The 18,822-nt window shown below is 44.6% G+C and overlaps 1 protein-coding gene and 1 pseudogene across 1 annotated transcript; both read right to left on the reverse strand.

The window, feature by feature from the left end:
• Positions 1-564: 564 nt before the first annotated feature.
• CDCA4 (cell division cycle associated 4) lies at positions 565-8,030 on the reverse strand. Its single transcript, XM_054635118.2, has 3 exons — positions 7,879-8,030; positions 4,656-4,736; positions 565-2,131 (listed from the first exon to the last, which is right to left on the reverse strand). The coding sequence occupies exons 2-3, from the start codon at positions 4,692-4,694 to the stop codon at positions 1,376-1,378; spliced, it is 795 nt and encodes a 264-aa protein (XP_054491093.2). The 5' UTR covers positions 4,695-4,736; positions 7,879-8,030; the 3' UTR covers positions 565-1,375.
• A 2,379-nt stretch (positions 8,031-10,409) lies between these two features.
• LOC143694396 (SHC SH2 domain-binding protein 1-like) lies at positions 10,410-11,739 on the reverse strand (annotated as a pseudogene).
• Between the last annotated feature and the right edge of the window lie 7,083 nt (positions 11,740-18,822).

Raw genomic sequence — 18,822 nt, forward strand, 5'->3', positions numbered from 1 at the left:
AGTAGCAGCTTCTGATGGGAAACATTTGTTATTTATAATAAAATCATAGGTTATAGTCAAATTATCCCTTTCCCCCAAAAAAAGTCTCATAGGAAGAAGATTAGTTATATACACTCTAAACCACCATCTGGAAGAAAAGACCACCATCCCATGTTGTATTACATTTTTTGTTATAAAAAAAGCCAAGAGGAAACCCTTGGTAAGAGTGGAGCATATTAATTATGACAAGACATCATGACATACCAACCAGTGAGACTTAAAGGCCGCTAATAACACTTTTTGTAGTAATTAGTGCAAGATAGTTATCCCATATAAACAAATATTTGATGGTAGACTTCAATGATAAACAATTCACTTGATGACATTTACATATAAATACACATAAATAAAAACCTGCATCATTTAGGTTTGTAGTTAACAAAAAAGTATGGTCTGAAATGAATTAAATGTAATTGTGTCTAGCTAGATCAAAGATCTTCCTATAATGATACTCAAATATGTGGGATATGAAAAGCATAGATGTACAATTCTCAATTTAGTAAAGTACTACTCTATAAAACAGAATCATGAAAACAGCTCTGACATTTTAATGCAAAGTATAAAATTGCATATTTACATTTACATACACTTTACTGAACTACATCGGGTAGCTCATGGTAAAAAAACATCCCTTTTTGAAAATCTTGCAAAAAATACATCAACTGCAGATATGATCAAAAGTTACTAAGTTAGCAGCTGACATAGCATCTGTAGTAAAAAATATATTTTAGGAAAATACCTGGAAAAATCTAAACACCGATAAACACTTTAAAACTATTTTTGAAGTAAAAATTGTAGCAAAACCCAGAAGAAGCTAGCAAGGATAACAAGAACTATTGCATACTGCTCTTTAAGAGCCATGTAGGGACTTAGAAGCAGCAGGTATGGTAGGAGTTTTGTGGTGTAACAAAGTGGAAACTGGAGGGTAACAGCAAACCAGTTATCCAGCTTCTCTCTCTGTTTATTACCATTTTTATGGGAGAAGTGTAAGAAGATAAGAGAATCCCTCTCCCTGAGGATATCCTCCATCAAAGGCTAAAACAAATTGGTAAAAGGAACCCAATTTCAATAGCCTTGGACTCCCAACACAGAAACATTTACCATATGTACTTACAGTTCAGTGGACAATAAATCAGATTATTACACTACAAGTTGCAGGTTAACTTTAGGAGTTAACACTATTTTGCAATATGAAGTGCTTCTTAATATATATATATCTATATAATATATAGATATTTGTAAAATACTCGTGCAGATTGGATAGAACAAACTGTGGAAATTGCTTTCTCCAGTCTTTTCTTCCCATTAACAGATCTTTACCTCCACACAAGGAGGTTCAGGATTCAACAAGGATTTCCACAATATGATCAAGGTCATTAAGATCAGATTTACAATTAGAATTAGAAGGTGTATTTGTTGGAGAAGAAAATGTTTCAAGACTATCACAGTGTCCCATTTTTGTGTTGCTCATCATGCCAGTTAACATAGTATCAAGATCATAATAAGAATTGTCAACTTCTGAAAACAGATCTTCAACAGTATTAGGACTTTTATTCTCCAGTGTCTCAAATATTTGATCTAAAGATTTTTGAAAGTTTCCTTTATTTTCTTGTGGACTCTCCATTTCCCACACGTTGCTCTGCAGGTTTCTTGGTGTCTGCACTGCAGAGGCTGTTGACATAGTTTCTGAATTATCTTGTGCCTGGTCACTCTCAAAGTCTTTATTGAAGGTACCATAGGCTGGACCATGCTTTCCCTCAGCTTGATCCCTAGATGAACGACAGAGGATATCTGTTGAAACGAGACGATCCAGGGATGCCTGCCCTGTGCTCTGTGTGTTTATCATCTGCCAGGTCCCATCTTGAGTCATCTCCTCTTGGATCTGCCGTACCGTGTTGGCAATGAGTACCGAACGACAGAGGTTGGGTTCCACCAGCATGTGACACAGCTGAAGTTTAACCAAGGACATGTCTAGAAGTGACTGCCGCTGGAGATTGTAGGAAGGAATAGCCTTAATACCAGCCAGAGTGCCTTCAATATCTTCTTCACCATCAAAACATTTTCTCTTTAATCCTCGCACAAACATTGTGTCCTGTTAAAAAACCCAAACAAATAAAAAATCATGTATAGCATAAACAGCTCAAGAGGGAGGAGGAAAAAAATGGTACTAAAAAAAAGAGAACAGTGAACTTTAATCTTTTATTAAAAAGAAACATCAGAATTGTCATACCATGTTCTAGAATGGCCAGTGTGGTTCCACAGGGGTCAGGAACATGTGGACCAGGTCCCAAAGGCAACATTCGGGAACCAGGGGTGAGCAGGACACAAGGCATCAGAGAAAGGCTGGGGCTCCCAGCTCCTGGCTCCCACAAGGAATGGCATCAGAGAGGGCAGGGGCTCCCACAAGGCATGGCATTGGTGAGGGTAGGGGCTCCCACAAGGCATGGCATTGGTGAGGGTAGGGGCTCCCACAAGGCATGGCATTGGAGAGAGGCTGGGGCTCCCATCTCCTGGCTTCCACAAGGCATGGCATCAGAGAGGGCAGGGGCTCCCACAAGGCATGGCATCAGAGAGGGCAGGGGCTCCCAGCTCCCACTGAGCTCCACACTCGGTGCCAGCCAGGAGCCGCTGCCTCGTACAGAAGCAAATATCTCACTGGCTGCATTTCCCCTACTGCACAGGCAGTTTCTCCTCGCTCCTCCTGAGTTTCTACTGGCATGCTTAACCTCTGATTTTGGAAATAAAAATACAGCCTGGCACACCATCTTTAAATGATTTGATCCCTCCAGAACATTAATATTCCCAACAGAGAAACATGGAAAAAAAAAAAACCAAAAAAACATGGGCAGCACATGTGAACTTTTCACATGTGAACATGTGAAAAGATCAGCTTTTTTGGCTCCAAAGAGAGTAATATCTAGATTTGTTCCATGTAACTTGAGACATTCAGCAGAGGTGCCCAAAGCAGTCCTTCCGGTTCCCTTCCTTAGGTGAGTAATTCCAACAAGAACTGGTCAAGTCCAGTAAGGACAGTCACAGTCATCCTCTGTATGGGCTTCTCTACTCCTTTCCCACTTGACTGTAAGACAGGAAAATTCCTGTATTCCTAGCTAAGGTTCACCAGCTAAAAATACACAGGGTGCATGCAGGCTTTTCAGTATTCACACCTAAAATCACTTGCTGAATTCTACAAGGGGTACCTCTCAAGTACCAGCCTCAGCCCTTCTGAATTGCATGGATTTTGACAAAAGTGCCCCATGCAAATATTGCAGCCGGTCCCTTGGAATACAGAGTAACTTTTTTTTAATGCAGTATATATCAATTCTTTAAGTCTTATAAAAATTGGGCTGCAAATGAAAGCTGATACCTGATCTTTACATTTATGCTTCTTCCTTATTTTCCTTTTAAATCTTCTGTCCTTAGAATTCCTGTTTGCCCACTATTTGGGGGCTTTTTTTCAAGGTAGTGACCCAAACAAAACAGTTTTTCAACTACAAGTTGATAAAACCAAAATACTATTGCAGTGTCTTTCTATATAATCTCCCATTTTCCTTGATAAGCCCTAAACTCTGCCTTGCTTTTCTGGTTGCTACGGTACATTCCACATATTTTCAAGGAATTCTCTCTCAGCTTTTTCAGAGACACTAAAAATCCACCAAAGGGCAACACCACTGCTCCTTTCAAAATACATTACATGCTTATCTACTGTGAAAACCTGGGGATAGCACAGTAGCTAGATAAACACTTGGTCTGACTCTGTACAACACTTGTAACACTGCTGTATATATCCATGAAATAACCTTCATTGGGATTTGCCAACTCTTAAAAGATTTCTTTCCAGTGAAGGTACAAAACTCTTTAGAAATCATAATGTGCAGAGACTACAATATAGAATAAACCTGGTCTTGTAGTCATTTTTCATAACTTCTTAAAAGCTATCCATGGATGAGGTATGTATTAAATATTTTGGATGTTTCTTCTGAAATTTTATCCTGAAACCTACCATATTTCCATTACTCCTATTAAATACTCGATATTGTTGTTGCTCTATAGTTTCTTTTCCAGATTTTTAGACATTCCTGCAAACTTCCTTTCAGAGGATATCCTATTTAATTTTTCCAGCACTTATATGTACAGTAATTTCTGAACATACCCTTCCTCCCCCTTGTGAAACAACCTCTAGAAACATCTTTTGGGTCTGTTTACAAATCATGCATGATTACATCATCAAACATTAAACACTGTGCAGAGTTTGAAGTTTCTTTTATTTCAACTTACATTCTTGTGAAGAATAATTAAAACTTCAATTGAATGTTAACCTGGTTTCATCCATCTATAATTTGGCATTTATATGCCTTCTAAGGCACACCAACCAAACAGAGCACAGAGAAAACTTGAAAACCTCAATACATCACACACACTTGGGCACCTAGAAGCAGAGGAAAAACATTAATCTATTCTTAAAGATAAACCTTTCACAGCATTCACTGGATTTTTTCTAATACTTGCTTTCAATTAGTATCTTACATCATAAACCCAGTTTTTTGCCATCCTGTTCTTGTGACTGCACAGAGTACCAGGTTAGGGTTTCATTTAAGAAGCAAAAAGTGACGTACCAGGAATTGTGTTTGATGCAGTCCTTCCTCTTCTCCCATGCTACTGAGCAAGAGTCCATGCAGTAAAAGTGACAGCACCACCTGCCAAGCACAGGGAAGCAGGATGTCAGGCAGGGACAGGAGATGCAGAACAAGACAGTTTTCCTTCACATCCTGTAGGATGTGAGCATCATTCCCAGAAACATGAATAGTACTATTAAACCCAATGTACAATTAGAGCACAAGTGTGATTTGGCCAACAATACCCCCAAAATCTGCAGCTGGAGGAAAAAGCCAGTTTAATTCCAAGTCCTAGGCTATTGCCCTGACCTTTGGACCAGCCTTTCCCTTATGCCTACAGCTTTGCCACTTAAAGAGCAAACAAAATTTTTTCATATGAGCAATAAAGTGTACACAAACAAAAGGTAAACAAGTCTTCCTTACCTTTATTACAAAACTATAGTTTTCACTTTTGTTGTACAAACCCATGTGTATCTATGTAGCATCTAGAGAAAATGAGGTGGCACAAACACAAAACTCTAACACAGCAAAACATGAGAGAATTTTCCTTTACTAGCATAGAAACTTTATGACTAAGATTTACTTAGCAAGATGACAATAACGAAAGTAATGACAGTAATTAAACTGCTTTAACAATAAAGGCTGAGTTTTTAAATCCCATCTAAAGTGTAATAAGATCTGATATCTCAAATACAACTTCCCATCACATGCAACAATTCCCTTAACTACTGAAATGAAAAAGAATGCTATTCCAACAGGCTACAAAAACTTTTATAATAAACCATGGAAACAATTCAGATACTTTTCTAGACATGTCTGTGCAGTACAAGACAGTTCTGTGTCTGCAACTGAACTGCATACCTGGAAAAGAAACAAATAAAGAGGATGCACATGGACATCTGTTCTTATTTTCTGTTTTGTGTAGTAATAAACAATTTTTCAAGATTACTTGCAGTCAAATAGAGGGAGAAGAAGGTGGATGACAAAGGACTTGGGGGTGGGAGAGCAGAAAACATATTTTTCCTCAAGAAGCTGCATACTGGTTAAAATACCACAATGGGGAAAAAAACAGCTTTAACATTCTCAAGCCAAAAACTTTTGACTTGATCCCAGATATTCAAGCTAAATGATGTTATGTCATGGAAACTGTATTTCAAACAACTCAAAGTCTCTTTTTTTAATGGACTGAGCTCACAGCAACTTTAGAAACAGTGTCTCCAGGCATCTGAACTACAACTTCAGTCAAACACCGTATCAAGTCAATAAACTATTTCTGGCAAACACTTCATGACACTATAAAAGTTCACAAGTTTTTGCTCCCCAGGTACACTTTGAATACATTCTATAAATGAAAAGTGATCTCTTTGAGAGTCTGGGTCTGGTGACTATTTGAATCCCAAAATTTCTACTTTTTTGGAGGGTAGGTGACAAGGGCATAACAAACATCCAACACCAAACATCCCTCCACCCCCCTGCCAAGAACTACAGGTAAAGATTGTGCAGTCATGAGAGAAACAAACTGATATTTGGTATATCTGACAATTTTAGAGGGAGAGGCTGTGGCTGTTTGCCTCCCAAGACAGTGGACAATACAGGAGGGGACCGTTGCTGTTGGTGAAAGAGCCATTATCACATCACAACCTAAATGACAGGGGATGCTGGCAGACCAGGCCAGTCTGTAATCTGTTTAGATACTACAGAAGGAAACTTTTCCCATGCAATATAAAAATGTGTAAAACCTGCTGCACGTGATTCCAGGTTCTTCCCTAGATCAATAACCAAACCATGTGGACCTCTGTTACTATAAGGCATTAGCCATTGTATAAAACCTTTTTTGGTACATCAGAGCAAGACTGCTGCTGCTTCAGAGTCAAGGTGTTCAAAATCCCCTGATAATTTCAAGCAGCACCTTTCTCCATCCAAGAGGCAGTATCTGGATGAGCTACATCATCTCCTTTCTTCCTCTGCTGCTCCAGTGTCATGAGCCTAAACTTTGTGTATTCAACTAAACTGCTGTTTGAAACAGCTATGCAAAAAAAAAAAAAAAAAAAAAGTTGTCAAGGAGACAACAGCTAGCTGCAGCATAGTGCACTAAGAGAAAAGGCGTTTTGCTGGTTTTGTTGTTTTGCTTCTTTTTATAAATAGCACAGCATCATGTAATTCATTACAAGTTTTGCTTTTAGGATCAACAAATTCCCAGTCTGCTTTACAAAAAAGGTGCTTGAAATTTGATTCAGTTCTTATTACAGCATCAAGGTAAGACATTCCAGGTTCACACTCAATTTGGACTCATAGTGATATGCTGCCAAAGAGACAGTTAAGTACTTAAGGGAAAAAAGCTGCTTCCCACTAAGTGGGCTAACAGAGAAGATAGGGAATTTCAGCAGTGCTTATCTTTAGGAGAAAGCAGACAAGACTGGAGGTTCAGTGAAGCACGGTGCTGCTTTTTGTACAGCCGTAAGTGCAGTGATGATGGTTAGCACGGAAAGCAAGAAGGGGCTGTATCTCCCCTCTGCCACTCTAATCCTCTCCACTCCAACACTGGCTTTTCTAAGAACCGTGGGAAGAAACCAAAGCTCTGTGGAACAGTGGAGAAAAAGACGGAAAGAGAGCTACTCCTCCTCTTTAGGCATGCACGTGTGCCCATGTGGTGGTGTCGAGGTGTAAGGTGGCATGCAGACACAGCAGAGGGATGGTAAGGCCAGAAGCATCGCTATTCAGACTGGAACAAAGGCCCCTGTGAAGCACTGGGGTCTGCCCACCCCCGGGGCGTAGGGGGTTGGCAGGCACCTCTCCGGCACTCGAGAGATTTGGGAAGGGGTTCCAGCACCCGGGGAAGGGCAGGCTGAGCAGATGGGGCAGGAGTTCCTGGGCACGCAGGTGGGGGCCGGGAGCGCTGGGCAGGGGGAGCCCGCAGAGCCGGGGGGAGAGGCGGGACCAGGGCGGGGAGCGAGGGGGAGCTCCCCGGCAGTGGGAGGGCAGCGGAGTGCCTGGGAGAAGCGCGGACGCTGAGGGAGCGCGGCTGCGGGAGGGACCAAGCGGAGAAGTGCGAAACGGGCCCCCAGTCCCGCCGCTCCGGCCCCCTCAGCGCTCCCGGCGGTTACTCATCGCCCCGCGCTCTCGCCGCCATTTTGAATCGATCCCGTCCCTTCTACGGGTTCCGCCGGCACCGGCTTCCCGCGGATCCGACCCAGCCCAGCCCGACCCAGCCCACCGTACTCACAGCCTTGCCACTGCTGTCGCCGGCGCACGCCCGCGCAGTAACTCCCGCTCGGCTCCCGCCTCACCGCCCGCTCCGCGCCTGAGGGACGGGCGGAGCCAACCGACCCCGCCTCCCCCCGCCCGCCATCTTATTGTCAAACCCCACAAAGGGACCCGCGTCCGCCGGGGGCGGGCCTTCCCCGGAGACCGCGCCCACCAGGGAGCGGCGGCGGCTGCTATTGGCTGCCTTCAGGCACTGCAGGCGCCATTCGCCGCTGTGATTGGCTACAGCGCCCGCCTGTCCCGCTCCCGAGCTCCGCCCCGAAGGCTGTGGGGTTGCCATGGCAGCCGGGCCCTGCCCCTCGGCCGTGAGAGGCTGAGGGAGGCGGGGGCGGGGGCGAGGCGGGGCCGCCCCGATTTCAAATCGCAGCCAAGGCCCCGCGGTGCGTCTGGGCTCTCGGCCACGGGCTCCGGCGGGAACAGGTTCAGACCTGGCCGCTCTGCAGCCCGCGGGGAGCCCTGGCGGGGGAGGGGAGAGCGAGCGTTGGCCGCCCCGGTCCAGGCTCTCCCCGCCGTCAGGCGCCACTTCCCTCATGGCCGGGGAGCTCTGGGGCTGCGCCCCGCGGGGTGACAGGAGGCCTCAGCACTCCATTAGCAAGGCCTGTGGCATTTCCTGTTCGGGCCCGGCCGCCAGCCCCGGGTCTCGCAGTCAGAGCCAGGAACCCGCGTGCTGGGGGCGGGGGTGATGCCTCACACCCCGCAGGGAGCGGCTGTCTGAGCACGAGTCAGCAGGGAGTGCCCAGGTGGGCGAGAAGGCCGGGGGCGTTCGGGCCTCTGTCAGGAATAGTGTGGCCAGCAGAACCAGGGATCGTCCCCCTGTGCTGAGCGCACCTGGAGTGCTGTGCCCAATTCTGGGCCTCTCAGTTCGGGAAGGCTATTGCGGTGGCTGGAATGTGTCCAGAGAAGAGACCAGAGCTGGTGAAGGGTCTGGAGCACAAGTTTTATGAGAAACAGCTGAGGCAGCTTATGGGTGTTTAGCCTGGAGAAGATGAGGCTCAGGGGGGACTTGGTCATTCTACAATTTTCCGACAGGAGGGTGCAGTCAGATGGGGGTCGGGCTCTGCTCCCAGGGAACGAGTGACAGGGCAAGAGAGAACATGGCCTTAAGCTGTGCTGTAGGGAGTTTAGGCTGGACATTAGGAAGAATTTCCTCACAGAAAAGGTGAATAGGCACTGGAATGCGCTGCTCAGGGAGATGGTGGAGTCGCCATCCCTGGAAGTGCTGAAGGAAGACTGGACGTGGCACTTAGTGCCGTGGTTTAGTTGACAAGGTCCTGTTTGACAGGACTCGATCTCAGAAGTCGTTTCCAACCTAATTCGTTCTGTCCTAAAGCTGGCGCCGCCCTGCTGAACGAAACCCCCTCCCCAAACCCTGCTGGCCGCTGTGACCCCAGCCCGATGCAGCTGCACATCTGCAACCACTTAGGCCGCCGCAAGCGTCTCTCGGTCGCTCTCCCGGCCGAGCCGCTACGTGCCGGCTGCTCCGGAGCAGCCCGGGGAAAGGAGGGGCGGCTGGCCCGGGCTGCCGAGCGCCGCACAGGCGGCAGCTGCTGCCTCCCGCCCCCGGGCGCGGCGGGACGGGGAGGGGAACGAGCTGCAGAAAGGGTGGGATAGGCAGCCGGAGCTGGAGGATCGGAGAGGCTTGCGGCTGAGGTTCTGTAAGAAAGGCTGGGAAACAGCAGAGCTGTAGCGTCATACAGTAAAGCAGGAGGAAATAACATTTCCATAGCAAAACAAGATCTGCTTTTGGGACAAGACTCAGTCATCTCTTTTCACTTCATCTGGCTCTTCTTTGTAGTAGTAGCCCCAAGTTAATTTGCAATTTTGTAGTTGCTTTCAGTTTGCTCAGAAATGTCAGCTCTCTCCTGAAGCTGTGCATTCAGGTAATTGTTCATGCCTGAAGCCTCTACACAGGTTGGCCATCCCCCAACTGGGTGGGCTGTGTTCTCTTTTGCTCTGGCTGCTTGAAACATCTTTTACATCAGAGACCATCACTGATCTGACCAGGACCACACTATATCCTTTATTATTGTGGATCACATTATTGACCATGGTTACCTTGGGAAATGTCATTAATACTCATCTAAGAAGTTTTCTATAAGTATTCCCTTCTTGCAGCATTGCTCAACAGAGTGCATGCACTACCTGGATGTATTTCCACACCAGCACCCTTAGCATCACACAGATCTGAGTTTTTCATTAATAGCTTTGCTGATGTCTACACTGTTATGCCTCTGGTTTCATATTGTAACACACAATTCTCCAGGCTGGTTTTCCCATGATGGACATTTAAAATCCCCTTCACAACTTCATGTGACACTTCGAACTGGAGGTCCTTTTACTGGATTCTGTTCGGTTAAGAAAGATGTCTCCTTTCTTTGTTTATTTTACCACAACATAAAAGGCACAGCCTTTGAGTTCACCTGAATCAGCACTGCAGAACAGGCCCTCTAGAACACAGTGACCAGGACAGATGATGACTGTGTCTGCTTCCTAACAGGCATTTACAGCTGTCAGTGGATTATGGTGAAACTGTATTTCTAGGTCTTTACCACAATCAGCTACAAGCCCAGAATCACACCTTGTTCTCACATGTCAGAATGCAGCCTCAGTCAAGGCTCAACACATCACACAGTAATCCAAGTTACCCTCTTCCTCCTCCCTGTCCCAGTCCTCCAGATGCACTGGTAGAAGAGCGTGACATGCTCTACAGCTTGTGCTGTTTGGTAAAACTCTCCTGAGTCATTATACTTAACCCACAGCTCCCATACTGGTATCTGGTGTCCCTTAAGCTTCAAGGAGCTTCTGCTTTCAGAATTGAGTACTCCATACCAGCCACTCCAACAAGAACCTCAAACACATTTGTACACCAAATGTCCTGCTGTCCACATGGTGCAAAGACTTTGCCCAAGTATTCAGCTGTGAACTGTGTCACCTCCAAAGTTTTGCAATGTTAAGGAAGAGTTTGGACCCTAGGTTCTGAGCAAGAGTTGGTTTCTTTCAGCTTGAGGTGGTGCCTCTGGAGAAGAATCCCAAGCCAAGGAATCCCTGGGCCTTTATATCCCCACACTCTGTGCACCTGATCTTCCTGTGCCCAATGGTGGTTTATGGTCTGGAGTCTTCTAACATCTCATGGAATTCTTTCTCCATGTCCACGTGGGCAGGCCATAATTGTTCTTATCTTCCATCCTGGGGCCCTTCAGGATCTCAGCTCTTATCTGAAGATACCCAGTCTTTCTCTGTTTACTCCCCTGCTTAGCTCTCCTTGCTGACAAAGTTCACTTAAAGTTCCTTGACACCAAGTTTTGAGCAGGACCTACTCATGCTAAACTGTCAGCATGTTACAATTAAACTTAACCCTAGACAATTAATTTCTAACATTGTAATCCCCAACAAGCAGTCAACCAAGATGTAATCCTGGTAATCTCTAAACTGCTTGTGAAACAAAAGATGGTCAGTGTGAAAAATACCCGGAAAAAGTCCATTCCCGTTGGGCAGAGTCTTTCCTAAAGCAGTGCCTGGTTTGTCGCGATGATGCCTTAGTCACTCCGGGAGAATCACTCCAGACACTCAGCACACGCCTGGAGCAGACAGATCCAGGCTCTGCGCCTCGGCTGCTCCCGCAGGGCACCGCCTCCCACAGCTGGCGGCAGCCGGGCCTGACCCTCCTCCCACGGCCCCGGCAGCCCCTGCTCAGCCGGAATTCAAATAGGTATTCCCGCAACAAATCCTGCAAGAACCTTGGAGCCTCCGTGGAGGCCCCTTTGGAGGCAGTGTGGGGGCTGTTCCCTGAAGGATCACAGCTTGGAGAGTTCATTTGCATTGCTCTTTCTAGTGATAGCATCACCTATATAGAGTAAGGTACTTACGTCCCCTCTCCTTATGCTTTTTTACTGTGTAGCTACAGTGAGAGGACCACAACATTTTTGTTTATGTTTTTTTCCCGTCAATAACCTCTCCAGTGAAACTGGAGGATGTCTTATGGCTAAAGAACTACATAATCTAAGTTTCTGACTAAACCAGTGAAAGAAAAATTGTGAAAGATTCTCCATCTTCGTTAAAAATCTGAGAAACTAGTGATGTCTCCTCATTTGATTATTCTCAACAGAAAGCAACTCTCACATCTCACATATGTGAGAAACAAAACTTGAAAAGTCAAAATGGAAGACTCTGGACAGATCTTTGCAAAACAATGCAGCTTGAAGTATTTACTAGAGAGCTGGAAAGAGATATCTGCAAAACTACCTGACAGGGGAAATGGAAATGAAGAAAGTAACTGCATACAAAGAAAAGGAAAAAGTGAGGGAATCACTGGCCAGGATCGTCAGTGAGAGGAATAGCAGATTTGTCTTTATAAACAAGCTGTGGGTCTGCTGGTAGATAAAACTAGCTCTGGAAGAGAAAAGAAACAATGGGAAGGATTCCACTGATTGATGAATGGAAAAAGATATTTGCTTTTACAAATAAACTTTAGGTTTGCTGATAAAATTAGACATTGAGAGATGAAAGAAACAATGGGGAAGAAAAACCCCCCAAAATTCTGTAAGAATTAAAAATTAAAACGGAGGGTTACACATTAGAGGGAAATCTTTGGGAAATCTTCAGTGTCAGGTGTACTGGGGAGTCTGTACCTCTCAAGTACCTCAGCCAATGGGGAAAGAGAGAAGGAAAATGCAGCTGGGAAATTAGGATAAAAAGGAGGCTGCGTCCCCCAAAAATTCAAGAGATCCCAGGGGAATGGCCTCTCCCTTTATTCTAATAAAGCCAGAAAGGACTCCTCTGTCTCCTTTTTGGACATAAACCTCTGGTGTTTGTGGATTAATTTTCGTAACATCAGGGGAGCTACTATTACTTCTAACACCAATCACTTATATTTTTCCCCACATAGTCCTACTACAATACATCTTTCACAGTTCCAATTCTTTAAAATATCTAGTCTTTTTACAAGACCATATTTTAAAACTTGTTGCAACTTGTTTGTAGTTCAATCTCTCTCAACAATATAATCTCTATTCTATAGCCTTCCTAAATCAATACACCTTATCTAAATGTTTACATACAAATGTATAAGATTGTGTGAACTTTCTATCAGGTTTTAAGAATTCTTTACAAATCCATTTCTCACAAGAGCATATACCCAAAGCTTCTAGACAATTGGAAGGCATTGCGCCTAGTAAGACATTGCAGAGCAGCCTGCCTGCTGAGGAAGTGAATAACACGGGTGACAGGGAAAATGGTGCAAATCAGCTCTGCGGGTCTCTCCTGGGAAGCCGAGTCACCACTGACATGGTGCAGCAAGATCTCCAGAGCCAGTGGAAGTTCTGAAGATATGTAAAAGCACTGGCAGCCTGTATAAAATATGGATGGGATGCTCTCTTTGTCTGAAACAGGAGGCACCAGGGCTGGTGTAACAGGAGCAGGCATTGCCTCGATCTTTCCAACCAGGCCCGAGGTGCAGATCCATCCTCAGCACATGGAGGCAGTGATTTGAGCCGCAGCCCCCGCCTCAGAGCAGGAGGGCCGGGCGGAGCGGAGCTGCTGCTTTGAGCTGCCTTCCCTTGGCTGGGCAGCGGATGCCTCGTGCTCGGTGGAAGGACGGGCTTGGCTTCAATCCCTGAGAGCTGCGTGTCTCCAGCCGTGCCGCCTCCCCGAGCGGAGCAGCCGCGGCTGCGGGAGCTGACCGCAGCCAGCTCCGGCTCTCCCCATCCCGCAGCCCGCCCGCAGCCCGGGAGCCCTGCCCGCCTCTTCCTCCGGCCGCGGCTGGTACCGCCTGGTGTGACCTGCGTGCCACGGGCCTTGGAAAGCAGCCACTGCTCCCTCCCTCTCGCCCAGCCCCCTTCCTTCCCGTCTGGAGCAAGCCTGTGCTGGGCTGTGCTTGATGCCTCGGGAGCTTTGCTGCTCCTTTCTCAAAGCTGCTCAGGCCCCTGCTGAGCTGGCCAGTCTTTCACACATTGGCTGTGACGGGAAGGCTGTTTAGAGCTGGATAATGTTTATAACACCGCAGAAATTAACAGAAACGCAGCGTCCAGGAGCACGCCTGACACCACCCTTTTAAAAGACAAAAAAACCCCAAACCCAACAAAACCAGACATGACTCAGCCCTGAACTGGAAGCTGTGAGCTGTCGCCAGTGCAGTGCTCTGCTCTGGCTGGCGACTCTTTTTGAGAGACAAGGTGTGTTAGCTCAAGCTCTGTGCATTACCAGCACAACTGCCTGTGGTTTGGAAGAGTTTTTTGGCTGTGATCCCACTGGTTCAGAACGGGGACAGAGCTTGCTTGCCTGTGCCTGCTAAAGACAACGTGGACTTGTTCTGAGTCTGTATTGTTTCTCTCATAATTACCATTTGATTAAAGCATTTAAGATATGTTTGTCTTTTTAATTTTGCTCTAGAGTAGGGCAGGAGGCCCATTCCTAGCACACATAGTTTTCTTTAAGCCCAACCTGGCAAATTCTGATTACTTCTGAGATAGGCAGCATTATGAATCAGTCCTTAGTGCTTCTGCAGACAAGCACATTCCTGCAGCAGAGCTCCCCTAAAAAATCCAGAGGCAGATGGAAAAACAGCTAAGGAGTAATTAAATGTGGCTGTTCCTCAAGAAACAAGCCAGTAGTAGCAGCTCAGCCGGGCCCCATAAGCCAGGTACAGGATCCAACTTCACTGCGTTCAGTCTGCAGTCATGGTGCATTGAATGGGAGAGAAATTGGTTCTGGGTCACTGCAGTGTGTTAATGCATGGAGCACCAAAGGTGGCTGGAACTTCTCAGCCTTCTGTGAGGGTAGGCTTCTCCTTCACAGCTCTGAGCCTGGATGTTACTCCTGCCTGTAGGAAGAATTAAACAAAGAGCAGTGGGTAACTGAAGCCTGTAAAACAAAGGAAAAGGTTTGTAGTAAACGAGTGAACATTTGCGGGCTAACTGTAGCTTGATGTTGGACGATAATGATGCTGGCATCAAATGTTAGTGGCTTGCAAAATGAGAATAGCACAGTCAGAGCACTCATCACCCCAGCTAATCCATGCAGCAGCTAATACATGTCTGAATATGGCACTGTTGGCTCAGCTGGGGGTTTGAAAAACGGAGCAGTGGGAGTAGGCAGGTGATGGGAGGGGCGTGTGGCTGTCAGCACAACAATAGCAAAGCATTCTGTTCCTAGGCACAAATCTGTCTGCCTCAGGCCACCAGCCTCAGGCCTTGGGTTTTATGGCTGTATCTGATCTATCTGCAAGGAGGCCATGGGGATTAGGAGTGACATGAGCCAAGAAATGAGTTCTTTGTAAGAACTTGTACAGACGAAGATACTCTGTGAGCTAAAAGCAGCCCTGCTGGTTTTACCCAAGCCAGCTAGTAGCTTTATGGAACCAATATTAAATTGCTAAGAAGAGGTATTAGTATGTTTTGATTGCAGGAAACAGTGAAGACAGGACACAGGGAAGCAGTTAGGCTTGCAGTAGGCCACTCACTCTCTTAGCCTGCCTGGCTAAAGTGGTTTGGTTGGAGTTAAAGATCCCTCACAGGCCCTCACTGTTGAAGTCAGTGACTATGAGTTTCCTCTTACAGTGGGAAGGCACTGAAAGAGTGCCCTCATTACAGTATTTGTTTAATCTCTTCAGCCAGGACGATGTGACAAAATAAAAGTAAAAAACAGTGTTTTCAGCAGGATCTCTACAGTTGTCAGCCAATTCAGAGAATGTGTTCTCCATGTCAGGTGAAAGTGTATGGTAGTGGACATTGGCATGGAGGAACAAAGCCCAGATGATACCAAGTTAATGACAATAGGAACCTCTAGTGACAAAGCACCATGCACTGGACCAAACAGCAAAAGTCTCCAAATGCACCAGCAGTCAGCAAAGATGGATTTTAAAGTCCTAAATGTCGTTTGGGGTTTTATTTTAAGGTAGCTCATGGTGATAGTTCAGGTTTACGTTTGTGAGGGACAAGATTGTTTTGCTGTTGAGAAAGTGCTGTCCTAGAAAGGAATTTTAATAACTAGAAGAACACACCTACTTCTTAATAGGGATTTTTTAAACGTACATTTTGGATACTTGAGTGCCATGTTATGGTGCTGCTCAAAATATGTGTTCTGTATCTAAGCATAAATACCATAGGCTATGACAGTTGCTATAGCAACTAAGCATCTACTATTAAATAGCACCCACAGGCTGAAAAACCATGTGCAGCCTGTCAGTACACAAGGTATTCCTTTCTTTTCAGCCAGCTAAGAACAGTATTTTCATCTCAGGAGCTAGTCTGTTTCTGATGAATGTGTTTGTGCTGGTCATGTGAAGATCTTTTCTCCCCCATCAGCTCTACCTTCCTTTGAAACAGCAGATACCGTAAGAACAAAATAGCCTGGAGTGGTTGCAGGCTGAAGAAGTTAATGAATAATTCCTTTTTTCGTATATTTTTGAACATACATTAGAGAATGGCTTTCAAATCTGTTAGTCCAGATTTGAGCTTGCACCTTTTCTGTTCTGCATCTTTTGATATTACAGTGTTTTGCTCCTGAAACCAGCCTTTCAGGAGGCACCGTGCTGTTCCTACAAGCCGTGTCCTTGAAAATTACAATATCAGTGGGAAACTAATTTCTGCAGTCATGGCAGACTGGAGAGTTATAATTCAAAAGCACAGTTAAAACTAACAAAACTTTTAGGAATATGTGATGTAGTTATTTATTTTAAAGCTTATTTTAAGGTTGGTAAGCATTTGGACCATGAAATCTATGGGGAAAAAGAAAAATGAGAACACTGAGTTTAATATGCAATAATAATTCCGGTGGTTGAGATTTTGGTAACAAGCTGTTGACAGTTGTTTTACATTTTCCAAACCAGAAATGTGATTTTCTTTAGACCCATCATAAACAACAATAAAATGAAGAGAATAAAATGAAGCATCAGTAAGAAAAATATGCTGGTTATAGAAATAAATGCTTTATCTGCAAATTAAAATGACCCTCTATGAGCCTTGAAGAGTAGAAAGCAGCTGTGATGGCGTATTGGAGTGTTTGGATTGTTTCCAAATTTTATTTGAGAGTCTGATGAATCAATAAGTTAAAAGGAAAGTGTACTGTAGCCACAAATTATTGCTGATGTTGATTTGCTGGTGGCTTAGCAGAATTCCATAGTCTGTAAAAATATAAATTATAGTAGGAACAAAACAATTACAATTTAATAAGAGTATCAAAAAGTGAGGATAAGAAGTAAGTAAAGTAAGGCATGAAAAGGCATATTAAAAATGTGATTTTTTTTTTCCTAAAAGAATGATTGCTAACACATGTGTGCCTTGTGTTTAAAGGGTTAACCCAATTAGAAGCATGACTATGAACAGAGATAACAGGCTGTGAGCTGGTCTTGTTCTCTGCCCTGGTCCTGCACCTCGATGGGAATGACAGCCTTGACTTTTGTAGCAGTAAAGGAATGTTAACTCCTGTCTCCTGGTGGTCTGCCAGTAGCCAGTGGTTTCCCAGCAATCATTTCAACATGTCTCATATTAATGGAATAATAAATCTTTAATTGGTATTACTTACAAGTAGCACCAAATGCCAACAGACTTGGGATAAAGTCGCAGGAGCTGCTGTGAGCAGTGGTGCAGGAGGATGTGGAGAGAGGTTTGCTGAGGCAGAGAGGCAAAGTAGGGCTCATCAAAGAGTTGTTTAGAATTTGCTGGGTGTTTAGATACTGCATGGGGCTCAGCTGAATGCCTTAGATGGTCTGCCTGCCTCCTGCCTCTTACATCCTCTCCAGGGAATCATGGACACATCCTGACAAGTTCCATCATCCTCCATTTTTTTATTTTAATACAAGGGAATCGTCTCTTTCTCCCTATGATTTCCCTGTTTTTTTGTTTTGTTTGTTTTGCTTTGTTTTGGTTTTGTTTTGTTTTCTTCTTGTTTCTCAGCTTGTTTATAGCCATCCTTTGCAAAAGGTTGCGTTTCTGCCGTATTTGGATAAATATTATAGCCTGATCTTGTGTCTGGCTCAACAGCTATTTGTATGGTGAGGATAAGCACACAGGCACACTCCTCTGTACAGACTGTTCTACCTAGGAGCAGCACAAAGTCTTACAGATTATGTTTACAGGATGTGAACTTTAGGGATGTAAGAAGTACTAATGTTTTTTTCTTTCACTGTGAAGTCCACCAGGCTCAGCAGGAGGAATAGGGTAGAGTCTGGTGCCCTCTTGTGACTACATTGAACTACTGGAAAAACATTATACCCGGACTTAAAAGCGGTCAGAGCTTGAATTGCACTGGAAAACACAAAGAAATTGATCCTAAACAAAAGCTGGAAGTATAGAAAAGGGTGAATTGACCTCTCGGTGTTATTTCTGAGATGAAAATTCTACATGGCTCAGAATAGAGGCAGTAGTCACAACTCATAGTTGACTGATAGATTGAATATTTCAATGACATGTTGCTTTCATAAAACCTTTTCTTCATGCTGTTCAATTAGATAAGGTACTGAAGGATGGACAAGTCAGGGTTATACATTAATGTTGCCTTGCATAATGGAAGATTATGCCCCAGCTACATTTCTAAATTAAAACCTCTCCAAATTCTCCAAATTCTGAGAGGTTGAAGTCATGATCTGAAACTATGGTCCAGGGGTCCAGCAAAAAAAGGTCAGATTCAAATTTAATTTTCTGCAGCCTTAAGGGAGGAGGATGGATATTTTCATGGCTTTGGTTTAGGCTTAATTTCACATTGATTTATTTGGAATGAGTTTTAGTATCTCCAGAGGTTAAAAAAAAAAAAAAAAGGAAAAAAAGAAAATATTATTTTCTGGGATTTCTGATTTCTTGCACAGTGTTATTGTCTTATCTTGGAATTTGACTAAGAACTTGTTCTAGTATCTGAAACTAAATGCTAGGATGACAAAAAGAGAAACGTTTAGTATAATTTTCAGCCTCCC

This window comes from Agelaius phoeniceus, chromosome 6 (genome assembly GCF_051311805.1).
Source record: "Agelaius phoeniceus isolate bAgePho1 chromosome 6, bAgePho1.hap1, whole genome shotgun sequence".
NCBI lineage: Eukaryota > Metazoa > Chordata > Aves > Passeriformes > Icteridae > Agelaius > Agelaius phoeniceus.

Coding starts and splice junctions, on each gene's coding strand:
- CDCA4 (XM_054635118.2), bottom strand. CDS start 4,694: ATGGGAGAAGAGGAAGGACTGCATCAAACACAATTCCTG. Junction 2,132..4,655: donor TGCATCAAACACAATTCCTG/GTACGTCACTTT, acceptor GTTTTTTAACAG/GACACAATGTTTGTGCGAGG.